The 12,787-nt window shown below is 31.2% G+C and overlaps 1 protein-coding gene across 1 annotated transcript; it reads left to right on the top strand.

Moving 5' to 3' along the window:
• The first annotated feature begins 5,168 nt into the window (after positions 1-5,168).
• LOC123898608 (magnesium transporter MRS2-11, chloroplastic-like) lies at positions 5,169-12,543 on the top strand. Its single transcript, XM_045949604.1, has 14 exons — positions 5,169-5,691; positions 5,969-6,041; positions 6,545-6,615; positions 7,143-7,228; positions 7,345-7,435; positions 8,524-8,592; positions 9,215-9,295; positions 9,383-9,548; positions 9,654-9,699; positions 10,118-10,198; positions 10,694-10,776; positions 11,294-11,337; positions 11,442-11,559; positions 11,990-12,543. Exons 1-13 carry the CDS (start codon positions 5,335-5,337, stop codon positions 11,535-11,537), a joined length of 1,344 nt encoding a protein of 447 aa, XP_045805560.1. The 5' UTR covers positions 5,169-5,334; the 3' UTR covers positions 11,538-11,559; positions 11,990-12,543.
• Positions 12,544-12,787: the final 244 nt, after the last annotated feature.

Genomic DNA, 12,787 nt, shown 5'->3' with positions numbered 1-12,787 from the left:
AGATTTCTTATTTTTATATTTCACATAGATTAGTTATTTTTATATTTTAGGTAGATTTGTTATTTTTATTTAGTTAGGTTTGTTATTTTCTTTTACAATCTTTTAGGAGATTTGTTATTTTTATTTTTCACTCCTATTTAAGCTAAACTATTGTAGCATTGAAGGCAAACTTTTGATTGAATAAAATTCAGAGATTTTTCTCAAATTTGGTGGATTCCAAATTACTCTTTCTGGTGGATTCCGGAAATCTGGTGGATTCCAGAACTTTTATCTAAAAGGATTAGCGCTTGCTTTTTCTTCACGCTTCTGAATTTTATTCAATCAAAAGTTTGCCTTCAAGGCTACAATAGTTTAACTTAAATAGGAGTGAAAAATAAAAATAACAAATCTCCTAAAAGATTGTAAAAGAAAATAACAAACCTAACTAAATAAAAATAACAAATCTACCTAAAATATAAAAATAACTAATCTATATGAAATATAAAAATAAGAAATCTACTTAAAATATAATAAAACTAAATCTATCTAAAATAATAAATTACTAAAGAAACCCTCCTACATCACTACTGCACCGTAGAAATTGGTCAAAGAATACATCTTTGAATAGTACTCCGATACCATTCGAATTGATACTACAATATCAATCTATGATTCAGCGATACTACGATACCACTCGTATTGATACTATGATATTAATTTATGACTCAGCTATACTACGATACCACACGTATTGATACTATAATATCATTCAATAATGGCATTGAGACCATTCTAATATGGTACTAAAACCATTCTTAAATCAAAGAAATTATAATACTATGACCACTCTTAATTTTAAGGAACCGATAATACTTTGATCACTCTTAAATCAAATTAATAATAATAATCATATACACCCGTACTCATAAGCAATTAACATATGAATGATTTTTATATTATAATTCTACTTGTGAAACATTGATTTTAGAACATATAATTGTGCACTAATTCATCGGCTGCTTCTGATGTGCACAAGTAGCCAAATTGTGCATCATGCACAAGTTGCTCATATTATTATAAAGAATAAGAATTTTACAAAATCTACCGTTGGATTGAAAGTTTATATTATATAGATTGTCCATAATTTTTTTTAAAGAAATCGAAAATCATTTGATATGTATTGTGACCCATCAAAATTAATGGTTTATGAATTTTAATTGAATACTGTTAATCTTGATGAGTCTCAATAACATATCAAATCATTTTTAATTTTTCTTAAAAAATTTATGGATGATCTATATGATATAGACTTTCAATACAACGGTAAATTTTATAAAATTCGTATTCATTATAATAATATTCGAAACTTGTGCACCATGAAAGACTTAGTGAAGTCTTCCATATTAGCCGAAGCCAATTTTGAGTTGAGGTAAGATGAAATTATATGTTCATACTTGGCAGCAACCAATGTAGTATAAGCACATGTCTATAGAAACAAGTTAGTTACAATTTTAATTTAGGTTAGTAGTTATTGGATTTGAATTTTATGGTATGATCAAGAAAAGATAAAATTGTAAAAATTTTAAATTTTAACAAAACATAATAATTTAAAAAGGAGAAAGGAATGGGAAAATAATTAAAAAATATATGTCATTCACATTAAAATTTACATAAGTTACAGAATTTGAATGTGTTTACTGATTAGTTGTCACTTGGAAGTTATAAACAGTTATGTAGTTTAATTGGCAGTTATAAACAAGGTTGTCAGAATCGAGTTTTTACGTCAACTCATTTAGTTTAGATGGAATCGAAACGTACACTCGACTCGTAAACTACTAGAGTTTACGTCATATATATATATATATATATATATATATATGATATTAAGAATTTTATTTTTAGTCTAGAAATTTAAGTGTGATGAATATTAATTAAAGAAAATATAAAAAATTAATATATTATTTATTTTAAATTAAAAAACAATTTTAAATATTAGATAATACACATTAAATTAATTTTCTTTCATTCTCATGAATTAATTATGACTATAGTCATGCATTTCAATATTAAATATGGTTTTTTTTTTTTGGTACAATATATTATTAAATATGGTTGGTATTGGTTGAAATATACATGTCGAAAATTTTTGATTTTCTCAACAAATAGCACCAACAACTATATATATACCCATCAATATATTTTTAAATAATATAGTATCTCTTTCATTTTTTTTCATGTATTAAACATGACTCATTAAATCATGTATGTCATGTAAGATTTATATATGATAGGAATATAAAGTGATTGTATTGTAAATTTTAACACCCGTTATTTTATTTTTACGAAACCCCTATTACATTTATGTATCTATTAATAATTGAACCTTATAAGATAGAAATAGATGAAGTATATTATTATAAAAAGTACGTGTCAAAAATTGTTACTTCTCTAATTATTTACATGTACTCCCTCCGTTCCAAAATATAAGCAAAAATAGGTCAACAAAAGTGAATATGTTTGGTCCAAATTTTTAACTAAATACATTAAGTTTTTTTGACTCATATTTGCTTATATTTTGGGACGAAGGGAGTACTATTATTAAAAAATAAAGTCTTTCTAAATACTATATGATATTGTATTTATCATTATATATATTTTTAAAAAGATGTAAGCGAGCTTTTGAATTAACAAATAAAAATTTAGATCTCATTTAAGTAGTTAAAAACATGCGAATTTAAATGATTTTACCGTAGGTGAAAATCCGCAAGTTTAAATGATTATACCAATTTTACACATAGTGAAATCATGTAAATTTGCTTTGACTTATGAAATCACTCAAAACTAGTTTAGCTTTGATTTAACACGCAAATCATACATAAAAACGTAGAATCGATAGAGTTTACGTTTTAAAACGAGATTTTAGCAACATTGATTATAAACATTCATTCACAGCTAGCTAGCTATTCATTTCTTCTTAAACACATTTCCATAGTTTTTTTCCCTTTCTTCACATTCCCTTGGTCTCTTGAAAGAAAATCAAAAAATTTGTGACTCAAAAAATGAAGAGGGTGATAAGAACAACACACAAAAGATTATAGAGGAGAGAACAGATGCATCAAAGAACAATGAAGAAGGACCTCTTCTTCTTCCCAAAAAAGGAAAAGAGATAATGGAAGAGAATCGGAATGAGAAGGACCTACTTCTTCTTCCAAGAAAGCCAAAAAAGGAAAAGAGGTAAGATGACAGAGGATCAGAATGAGGGTAGAGATGCATCAAACAACAATAAGGACCTAAAGGAAAAAATGTAAGAAAGTGAAATTCATTTGACATAACCGTAAATTTTGTGTCCTTCTTAGTTCTTCCTTCATTCAATGAATATAATTTCATTGTCACTTCTTTTACAAATTTACTTAAACCACTCACTCACTCCTCTTTCTCCTTCTGTTTTTAGAAAATCAAAAAACCACGTTGGTCACATGAGGAATAACAAGACCTTGCTATGAGATATGGCAGACTTGGTAACGATTGGCACAAAATCTTGAAAGAAAAAGATCTCTACTTTGATAAACATATAAATTTTATATTCGAATTTAATTATTTATAAATAAAAATTTAGATAATCCAATTTTAATATGACAGACCATATATAACTGACTGCATTGCGGTGTACACAATTTCAATCCCATTTATACATCAAATATATAAGTATAAGAGAGAAGTGATCATATATCTCGTTATCCAAATACAATGGTGTAGCTCCAAAGCCAACTCGAAAATTTTGCGCCAACAAAATTACAAATGAAAGCATTTATAACACCACCGTCTAAATGCATGTTCGAAATTACAATAAATTTATCAAAATTATTATGAATTACCATAATTTTATCATAGTAAATTCAAATATACACCGAATATAAGATCTACCAATCAATATTGAGTTTGAGGGAATTTGGTATTAGGTCACAAGGCGTAGTCAGAATCTTTATTGGATTCGGAGTAATTATATAAGTAAGTTGACACTATATTTTTTAACCAAAATTTTAAGAAATCAGATTTATATATCCTTTCATTTATAAAATATTCAACCTTCATTTTTTAAGCAATATGAGACTTAATTCAACTCACACTTATCACAAATATTTAGAAGAAAATGGTACCATTTATTTTTGAATTCGAATGCAAATAAATATCAACCACATACCAAATAGAAAAGAAATATATGTAAATTGCTCACTTATTTATTTATTTTGGTTGATAGACGAAATGGAAACTCACACGCACAAAGTGGAGTAATCGGGATTCGAACCCCAGTCCTAACATCCGACATTAGTAATTTCGACCCGTTAAAATAGAATGTGTGGACTTTTCTTTATTTATCCTGCTAATCCATATTCTCTCTCTACTCCCATCAACTTCGTCGGAACAAGAATACTGTGATAACTGAAAAATAAAGTTAGAAACATAAACAAACAAATATTTATGGGTTTTGCTCATACACACCCTCTAAGAAATTAGAAGGAGTATTTTAGCAAGCTACACCCATTTGAAAATGACAAAACACCCACTTTTTCCTTCTTAGAAAGCTCAAATCAAAAAGGGGCATGATTGTAATTTAAATCATTAATTTTTTTTTACTCATTAAATCATTAATTGTAAATCTTTATTCTCTCTTTTCCTTTCTGTCACCATATGGTCATCTTTCTTGACTCTCTCTTGCTTAATATGAGTGCTTGTCAAATGATGAGCCACATAACTAGTTAAATTGAGTAACAAAAATGAAAACTCAAGGCAATATATTTCAAACAAATACAAAGTATTTTCTCTAGCAACAACAACAGAGTAGCAACGACAATAGAGAAGCCAACTTGAATTTTTTTTTTTTTTTGTGTCCGAAATTTTTATTTTTATTCCGATGATCAATGAAGTAAAGAGAAAATTGAAATTTTCATTTTTGTTGTTAAAAATTAAATTACAATCATGCCCCTTTGATTTGAGCTTTCTAAGAAGGAAAAAGTGGGTGTTTTGTCCTCTTTTCAAATGGGTGTAGCTTGTTAAAATACTCATTCTAATTTTTAATTTCTTAGAGGTGTGTATTAGCAAAACTCATTATTTTTTTTTATTATTATTATTATTATTATTATTATTATTATTATTATTATTATTATTATTATTATTATTATTATATTACTAGCCACCAAATAATAATAATAATAAAAAAAAATCCAAATCCGGATAAATTATTCATCTGTTCCGTTTTAATCGTTACAACTAACTACCACACTCCGTTCCCGGCATGCATAACCACCGTAACTGCCACCGCCACTGTCACCAAAACCACTTCTGAACTAAACTAACATGGCTTTAACTTTAACTTCAACTTCTCCACACTTTCGTTTTCAACCTTTCCTCACACGCACAAACTACGCCTTCTTCTCCGACCTTACCGAACAAGTTCACGATTCTCTCACTCTTCTTCGCCGGAGTAAGATCTCTGTTAATTCACCGCCAGCGCTGAAGCCGGTGAAATGCAGTAGATCCACAGAGGAGAAGCAGTGGAATGACGGCGAAACCGTTGCATCAGATTCCGATGAAGCGGTGGATGATTCAAATGGTCAATCTCCGAACAGAACTTCTTCAATTGAGCCTCAGAAGATTGCTACTACCTCTTCCGGCGATTCACTTTCTCTCGGAATTCGAGAACCTGTTTATGAAGTTCGCTCTTCGTTCTGTTTAGCTCTTTTTATTTTGATTCATTTCTATTAATTATTTATTCTTAATTATGAAATTATTTCGTACTTAATTATGAAATTATTTTTGATAGAGTTTAGATTTTTTTTTCCTTAGTTCAATGAGCTAAAACTCTAGGAAGCTAGAAGTAGAACTAATTTAGAAGCTTCATGAAGTTTGTTGCAGATTCTTCAGTTTTAGTACTAATTTTGTTTTTTTATACACTGATTGCGTTCTGTTTCGATGTTTGTGAATTGTGAAGGTAGTAGAAGTGAAATCAGATGGAACAGTATCCACTAGAAAGATCAACAGGAAACAGTTATTGAAGTCAAGTGGTGAGTTAAATGCTATGCTTGTGCTATTATCTTATCATGTTCTATTATTATTCATGCAATCATCTTATGCATCTTTCACTTTCGATATGCTTAAATTCAAAGTTAGTGACACGAACATATTTTTGTAATGTCATTTGCATAACATTTGTATTTTGATTGGGCACTAGCATCTAGCACCTTCATCGTGTCGGAGGAAAAAAGTCCCCTTATAAGTCACAAGTTCATTAGTTTATTGTAGAAAAAGGCCTCGGAGAAAAATATAAAGGCCATCTGAAAAAACAAATTATAAAAATGAGACAACAATTTTGCAACTCTTTAAAAATTCAAGCAATTATTTTTTTGCTTTACTTTAAAATTCACTTTAGGCCTCATTTAGTGTTGGGCTGGCCCTGCTTCTATTTTATTTTGTAATGATATCCTCCCCTATTGAACAATACTAACCTTTTTATATCGATAAGAAATATCATTTTCATTTTATGTTTCATGATCGTTCAATTGTTCAGGTCTTCGTCCGCGGGATGTCCGAAGTGTGGATCCATCATTGTTTTTGACAAATTCAATGCCCTCTTTGTTGGTATAATTTCTTTCCCCCCTAGCCATAACGTATCTTAATACTTTGTGTTCCTTATTCTTTATACCTTGTGCTTCTTATTAACACTCAAATTTAAGTTTCATGAAGATGTACATAAAGTGCTCTGTGGCCTATATTATTATTGTAAAGTCCAGATAGCTTATGGAATTGGAACTGCTCTAAAGCATTTAGATATATAAGTAGGTAACATGGAAAACCATAATTGTGCCTCAAAAGTGGCAGAATTAAAACTACACAAGACATTGCTATCAAATAAGAATCTAATGTGTCTATCATGAAGGTTGACTGAAAAATGAAAAGTTGTTATTGAACTACTCCCGAATCTCTATGTTATGCTGCTGATAAAAGTTAATGAATTCAGACTCATAAAAATTAATATACTCCACACACAACACACGCACCACTTTTTGTTTAGAATGTTTTAGCCCATATGTGGCAAAGGGGAATTAATATACAGCAGCAATATCAATTCCCGTCTCTAACAATTCAATTTCTTTGTTTGGTATTAGGTCCGTGAGTATGCTATACTTCTAAACCTGGGTTCACTACGAGCAATAGCAATGAAAGATTGTGTACTTATATTTGACTATAATCGGTATTGTTTTAATCTGAAATAATTCATATAGTATGGGATGCATTATGCTGTTATTTCTTTGATAATGGGATGTTGAACAAAAAAATAACTTCTATCTCTATTGATTTTTTTACCAGTAAAGGAGGGCAAGCTTTTCTAGAGTCATTGCTGCCTCGGTTGAACCCCAAGAACAACAATGGAGGACCATCGATGCCATTTGAAATCGAGGTCTATTGGAATTTGCTTCTCCATTTAACGTGCTAATTATTTAATTAGAGGAAAAAGAGAATAGAGTTATATTCACTTCCTAGCATAGTCTTGTGCACAGTGCACTAATGCTATGTTTCTTAACTCATTTTCTGCTATATGCCTATATCATTATGAAAACATGATGATTTTCAGTCCTATCTCTCAAAAGAAAGATTTGAGTATGGTTTATTTTCAAGGGTTGAATTATGATAGTTAGACTCATAACCTGAGTCGACTTAATAGCAGCATCAAAATAAGATTCATTCGTTCTTATAAGACAAAAGAAAAAGTGAATTCAATTTGCGTTATTTTCATGGGTTGAGTTATGATAGTTAGACTCATGCCTGAATCATCTGATTAGCAGTATCATTATGAGAATACAGTAAGTTTCAGTCCTATAAGACAAAAGAAAGAAAAAACTGTTTTGAATATTGTTTATTTTCAATAATTGAAATATGATAGTTACACTCAGGTCTGAAACAACTTAATAGCAGTACCAATATAAAACTCACTCATTCCTAATTTAATTCTGAAGAATGAGGATAAACATGAGAAATAGTAAAATCATATGTAAGTGCTTATTTATGGCCCAGGTTTGGAAAGGGTAAAGTTGGTGGTTATAGTGAATGTCTGGAAATTAAAAAATAATGACACTATTATATCAAACAAAATGGTGCTTAAATGTAATAGAGGATCTAAAGATGGCAACAGTTCCAATGCAGAAGGCCAGGAAAAATGTGGCCTTTAAAAGTATGTCAGGTGCCAGAAAAGAAAGTATATAGGAATCCAAAATGGTTATGACTTTTGGGGAGTAGATTTCCAAGTAATTGGGTTTAAGTATTGTTCCCTGTGGCAAATACCCTTTTTATAAAACTGAAAGTATTTGAATATTACACTTCGTACTAACATACCAACATTCATATGACCAGTTGGTTACCAATAGTGTATTTTTGTTTTCATTTAATATGTCAAGAATCACCATCCATCTTGCTTGCAATGTCATCTTAGGAAAACTATTGTGAACCGTTTTCCACTCTTCCCCTATGTTATCATGGTTGAACTTTCAGGTTGTCGAAGCAGCATTACTTTCAAGAATACAACGTTTGGAGCGGAGACTGATGGACTTAGAACCTCGTGTGAGTATGGAAACACAGTGAGTAACTGAGTATGTTTATGTTGACCCTTTGTGGTATGTGTGTTCTTGCATGTTTTAATTTGTTTGTGTTTTTTTGGGCCTATGGCTTTGATAAGTAATTGTTTATAAACCTGCATGTGAGCAAAAACTGGTAAAAAATTATGGGCTTTTATGTGATGTTTTCCTGCCAATTCTCCATGTATACATTCTATAAGATCTTAGCAGTATTATAAATGGCATTTCATGATGGTTTATTACATATTTTCTTTAGCATGTTTGTTTACATTTTTTGAAAAAAAATGATTTTAAGATTGTGTAAAAAGTGATTTGTTTTATGGAGCTTTGACATAAACGCTTTTTTTAAAAGGTAAAACAAAGATCTTAAGAAAATTAGAAGTGATTATTTTTTCCCAAAGTAAAAGTTATCTTTCATGAGAAAGCTGAACTCAACTGGCTCTTTCTATAACATATGTCTAGTGGCAGAATTTCCTTATTGAAATATTTTACAGAGTAGATTGATTTTTTCCCTTCATGGTTCATAACAGATTATATGTTTCCACCCCTTTTTCTTTCTCTGAATCTTGTCCCTGATTGGAATAACCATTTTCTCTCCCCTACCCTAGGTTCAAGCTCTTCTGGAGGCCTTGCCAAATCGGATAACTGGGGACATATTGGAGCAACTTCGTATTAGCAAACAAACTTTGGTATTTTCTTCTGACTTTTTCTTGCTAGGTTGAGTTAGGCTCTCGGAGAAAACAACTGATTTTATTTGCTTTCTGCCAAATTGCTAGGTTGAGTTAGGCTCGAGGGCAGGAGCTCTCAGACAGATGCTGCTAGACCTTCTGGAGGACCCAAATGAAATACGGAGGATATGTATTATGGGAAGAAATTGTACACTTAATAAAGGAAACAATAACGTGGAATGCTCAGTTCCCTTAGAAAAGCAGGTTGCTGATGGTAAGCTGCGAAATATCGGAGACATCAATACAGATCTTCTCATTCTGTATATGACTATAAAAATTATAGCATAGTTGCTCATTTGTTTTTTCTCCTGATGTGTAGAAGAGGCGGAGGAAATTGAGATGCTTCTGGAAAATTATCTCCAAAGGTTGATTTCATTCTAAATTTGTGCATACCGTTTATAATTATTATTTTTTGTGTGCTCGTGTTCATGTGTTGAGTTGAGGATGTATATATGATAATGATATTTGTAGCACACTATACAACAGTATTGTATGCTTTCACGGCCTTTCTTATGCCAAGTTTAAGAAGGCAGTAGTCAAAGCACTGACATGGTGGAAACATCTTAAGTTTTTACTTACCATTAATATCCAGAAAGCTCTCTTATCCATGTTGCAATATCTGAAAGGAATTTGTATTAAGAAACAAGTCCAATAAAGCTTTCAAACTCAACAATTAGTTGATGATTCTGACAAATGCTCATTACTTTTTCTTGTGTAATAAGTTCAACGTTTCTAATGATATTTCATCTTATAGTTGACTTCGATGTATGATTGCACTTGCAGATCTGAATCTTGTCATGGTCAAGCTGAAAGGCTTCTTGATTCTGCAAGGGAAATGGAAGATTCTATATCTGTCAGCTTAAGGTTTGAATTTCGTTTTTCCTCTCTTTGGCCAGGGGGGTTTAGAGTTGTATCAAGTGATCGTGGATTACTGCGTTGAAAGAATCACATGATTTGATGTTAGGAATTTAAGTGATCTGCCAAACCCGTGTTCTTCTAACCACGGGATTGTGTTCGGACTCTCATCCTTGGTTGTTACATTCAAATTACCCTTCGTTGTCCCATATTGTCATTAAAGTTAAAATCATAGTATAATAATATTATTACATTCAACTCAATCACAATTAAGAATGCATGAAATATTTTTCACTCTTGCAATTAAAAGCACCATCTAAGTATCTAACTTCCTTCATACAACATTGTCACATGTGGCAATTAAAAGCATCATGCATATAGTCAGACACCACCATAGATTAGCTTAGCTTTAACGTCAATCCAAGAGAGAAATTTGTCGATGTCCATAGCTCTCTGTCAACACTAACCTTATTTTGTTCTAATAACTTCGGTTTCATTCAACAGCTCAAGAAGACTTGAAGTTAGCAGGTTTGAACTGCTTCTCCAGGTTGGAACATTCTGTGTGGCAGTTGGTGCCCTTGTAGCAGGTAAAGATTTTGGGTGGTTCTTTGACAAAGTATGTGCAGTAGGTTATATGAATTCACCCAAAATTTTAACCAAACTTAATTTAAATTATATACACTAGTCTAGATTAAGCAGTTAACGAAATCAATTCCACATATCAGTAATTGAAGTGGACTCAAACTTGGTTGATTATAAAATTTTGTTAGTGGTTTGGATGGCATCAAAACAACCCTCCACTGCACTTCTTAAAATCTAATGATTTTATGATCATTTTAGTTTTGAAGTTATGCACTTATGCCTGATAATAACATGATGCATTTTTGTTGTTTAATATGCTTTCTATGTAGGACTTTTAGGATTTAGAATCTCGAGTTTCCAATTTGATCTCAAAAAGGAACGTGTGGATTATTAAATAAGAACTTTTGGCTTTATGGCATGTGTGGTTACGTCAAATGCAAAAGACTGTCTGTGGTTTATCATCTGAGAAAATATTATGCACATTACTTGATTCTATCTCAAAATCAACTTTCATGATTTCAGGTATATTTGGCATGAACCTGAGGTCCTATCTTGAGGAACATGTGGTGAGTTACTGTCTACAAACTTATTCCATGCATGACTTGGTTCTTTTTTTAAGTTATTGGCAATCAGTCTTGTTAAATTAACCATATTTGTGGTTTTAATGCAGTTTGCATTTTGGCTGACTACATCTGGGATTATTATTGGTAGCATTGTTGTGTTTTTTCTTATGTATAACTACCTCAGAGCAAGGAAAATATTTTGATCAGATGAAACTTCAATTATAGGTAATTTTGTTACCTTTTGACCTTTTTCCCCAACAATCATGTTGAATTTTTTTTTCCCTAGATCAAGAGTATGAAATATCTGTGGATTTATTATCATGATATTTTAAATATAGCAATCTTTAACCCAAAATATGTGATGCATATTGAAGTCTTTTAATGACCCTCCAAGTGGGGATGGAAAGCCCAACAATGGCTTATGAGCTCATTTACAAAAAAAATTAGGCGAAGATCTTAAAAATGACCTCACTTGTAAACATGTCAGGATCATTCCTAACTTATTTAGAAAACAAATCAGCCTCATGCCTCAGAAAGTTCATCCATACCTAACCTATTTTGACCTCTACTTCTGAGGTTTAGTCATCATTATCAATATAACTATAATCATGTATTAAGTGCTTCTAACCTGAAGTGTCTCTGATTCATTTTACAGGTTATTTTAGAATGTGAAGGAAAGTAAGCACCCACAAATGCAGTGACTGTGCATGAAGATCAATCATCCGAAATGGATTTGGAAATATGCTTGATATTAGTCATATTACTCGTATTACTATGCTGTAACAAGCATGAATTTTTATTCTTATTCCAGAGGGGGATAGAAATACACGATTTTTTACTGCTTCACAAGTTCGTAATGGCTATGTGAGCGATCAACATCAAGAGACTCTTCACTAGGTCGTTGCTTGCGTGGGTGTTGTGTGCAATAAAACATTCGTCAACTTTCACACTATTTTTAGTGTCAAGGTGCTATATATACATAAGAACTGCATGATGGTAGTTGAATGCAGATGTCAATCAGCATTTTAGTAGTTGTATTGGTATTATATGATCAACTGAATTTTTAGGGTGGGGAAATCTGCCCAAAATCTGTAAATTAGGCAATATTGAAACTGTGGCCAGTCACACGTGCATGGAAGAAATTAAACGAGTGTAAGATTTACACCATAAAACATGTATTTAGCTCCTTTTATTGGCATGTTGATCCTACTGTATTCTGGTTGAGCCTATTAGCCTAGTTCATGATCTATTGGTGATAAAAAAAATGACGTGATATATAGCATTTTCCTTTAAAAATATAGCTAGTTTGCATTTACATCTCTAGATTCCGTCAACACTAAAAAAATTCCAGATGATATTAGTTTACAATTTTTTCAAAGACAGACATGGACTTGCATAATTGTCAAACTTGATCTACACATAACTATCCAAAATTAGTCACCAGCTGATGTTC

This window comes from Trifolium pratense, linkage group LG7 (genome assembly GCF_020283565.1).
Source record: "Trifolium pratense cultivar HEN17-A07 linkage group LG7, ARS_RC_1.1, whole genome shotgun sequence".
Taxonomy (NCBI): Eukaryota; Viridiplantae; Streptophyta; class Magnoliopsida; order Fabales; family Fabaceae; genus Trifolium; species Trifolium pratense.
The sequence above is the reverse complement of the archived record's forward strand: the minus strand, read 5'-3'. Positions and strand labels throughout refer to the sequence as shown.

Bases quoted from the DNA above. Each gene is read 5' to 3' on its own strand.
- LOC123898608 (XM_045949604.1), top strand. From the start codon at position 5,335: ATGGCTTTAACTTTAACTTCAACTTCTCCACACTTTCGTTTTCAACCT. The intron at 9,296-9,382 runs GTATTTTCTTCT...CCAAATTGCTAG, and splicing joins GTATTAGCAAACAAACTTTG to GTTGAGTTAGGCTCGAGGGC. The intron at 9,700-10,117 runs GTTGATTTCATT...TTGCACTTGCAG, and splicing joins CTGGAAAATTATCTCCAAAG to ATCTGAATCTTGTCATGGTC.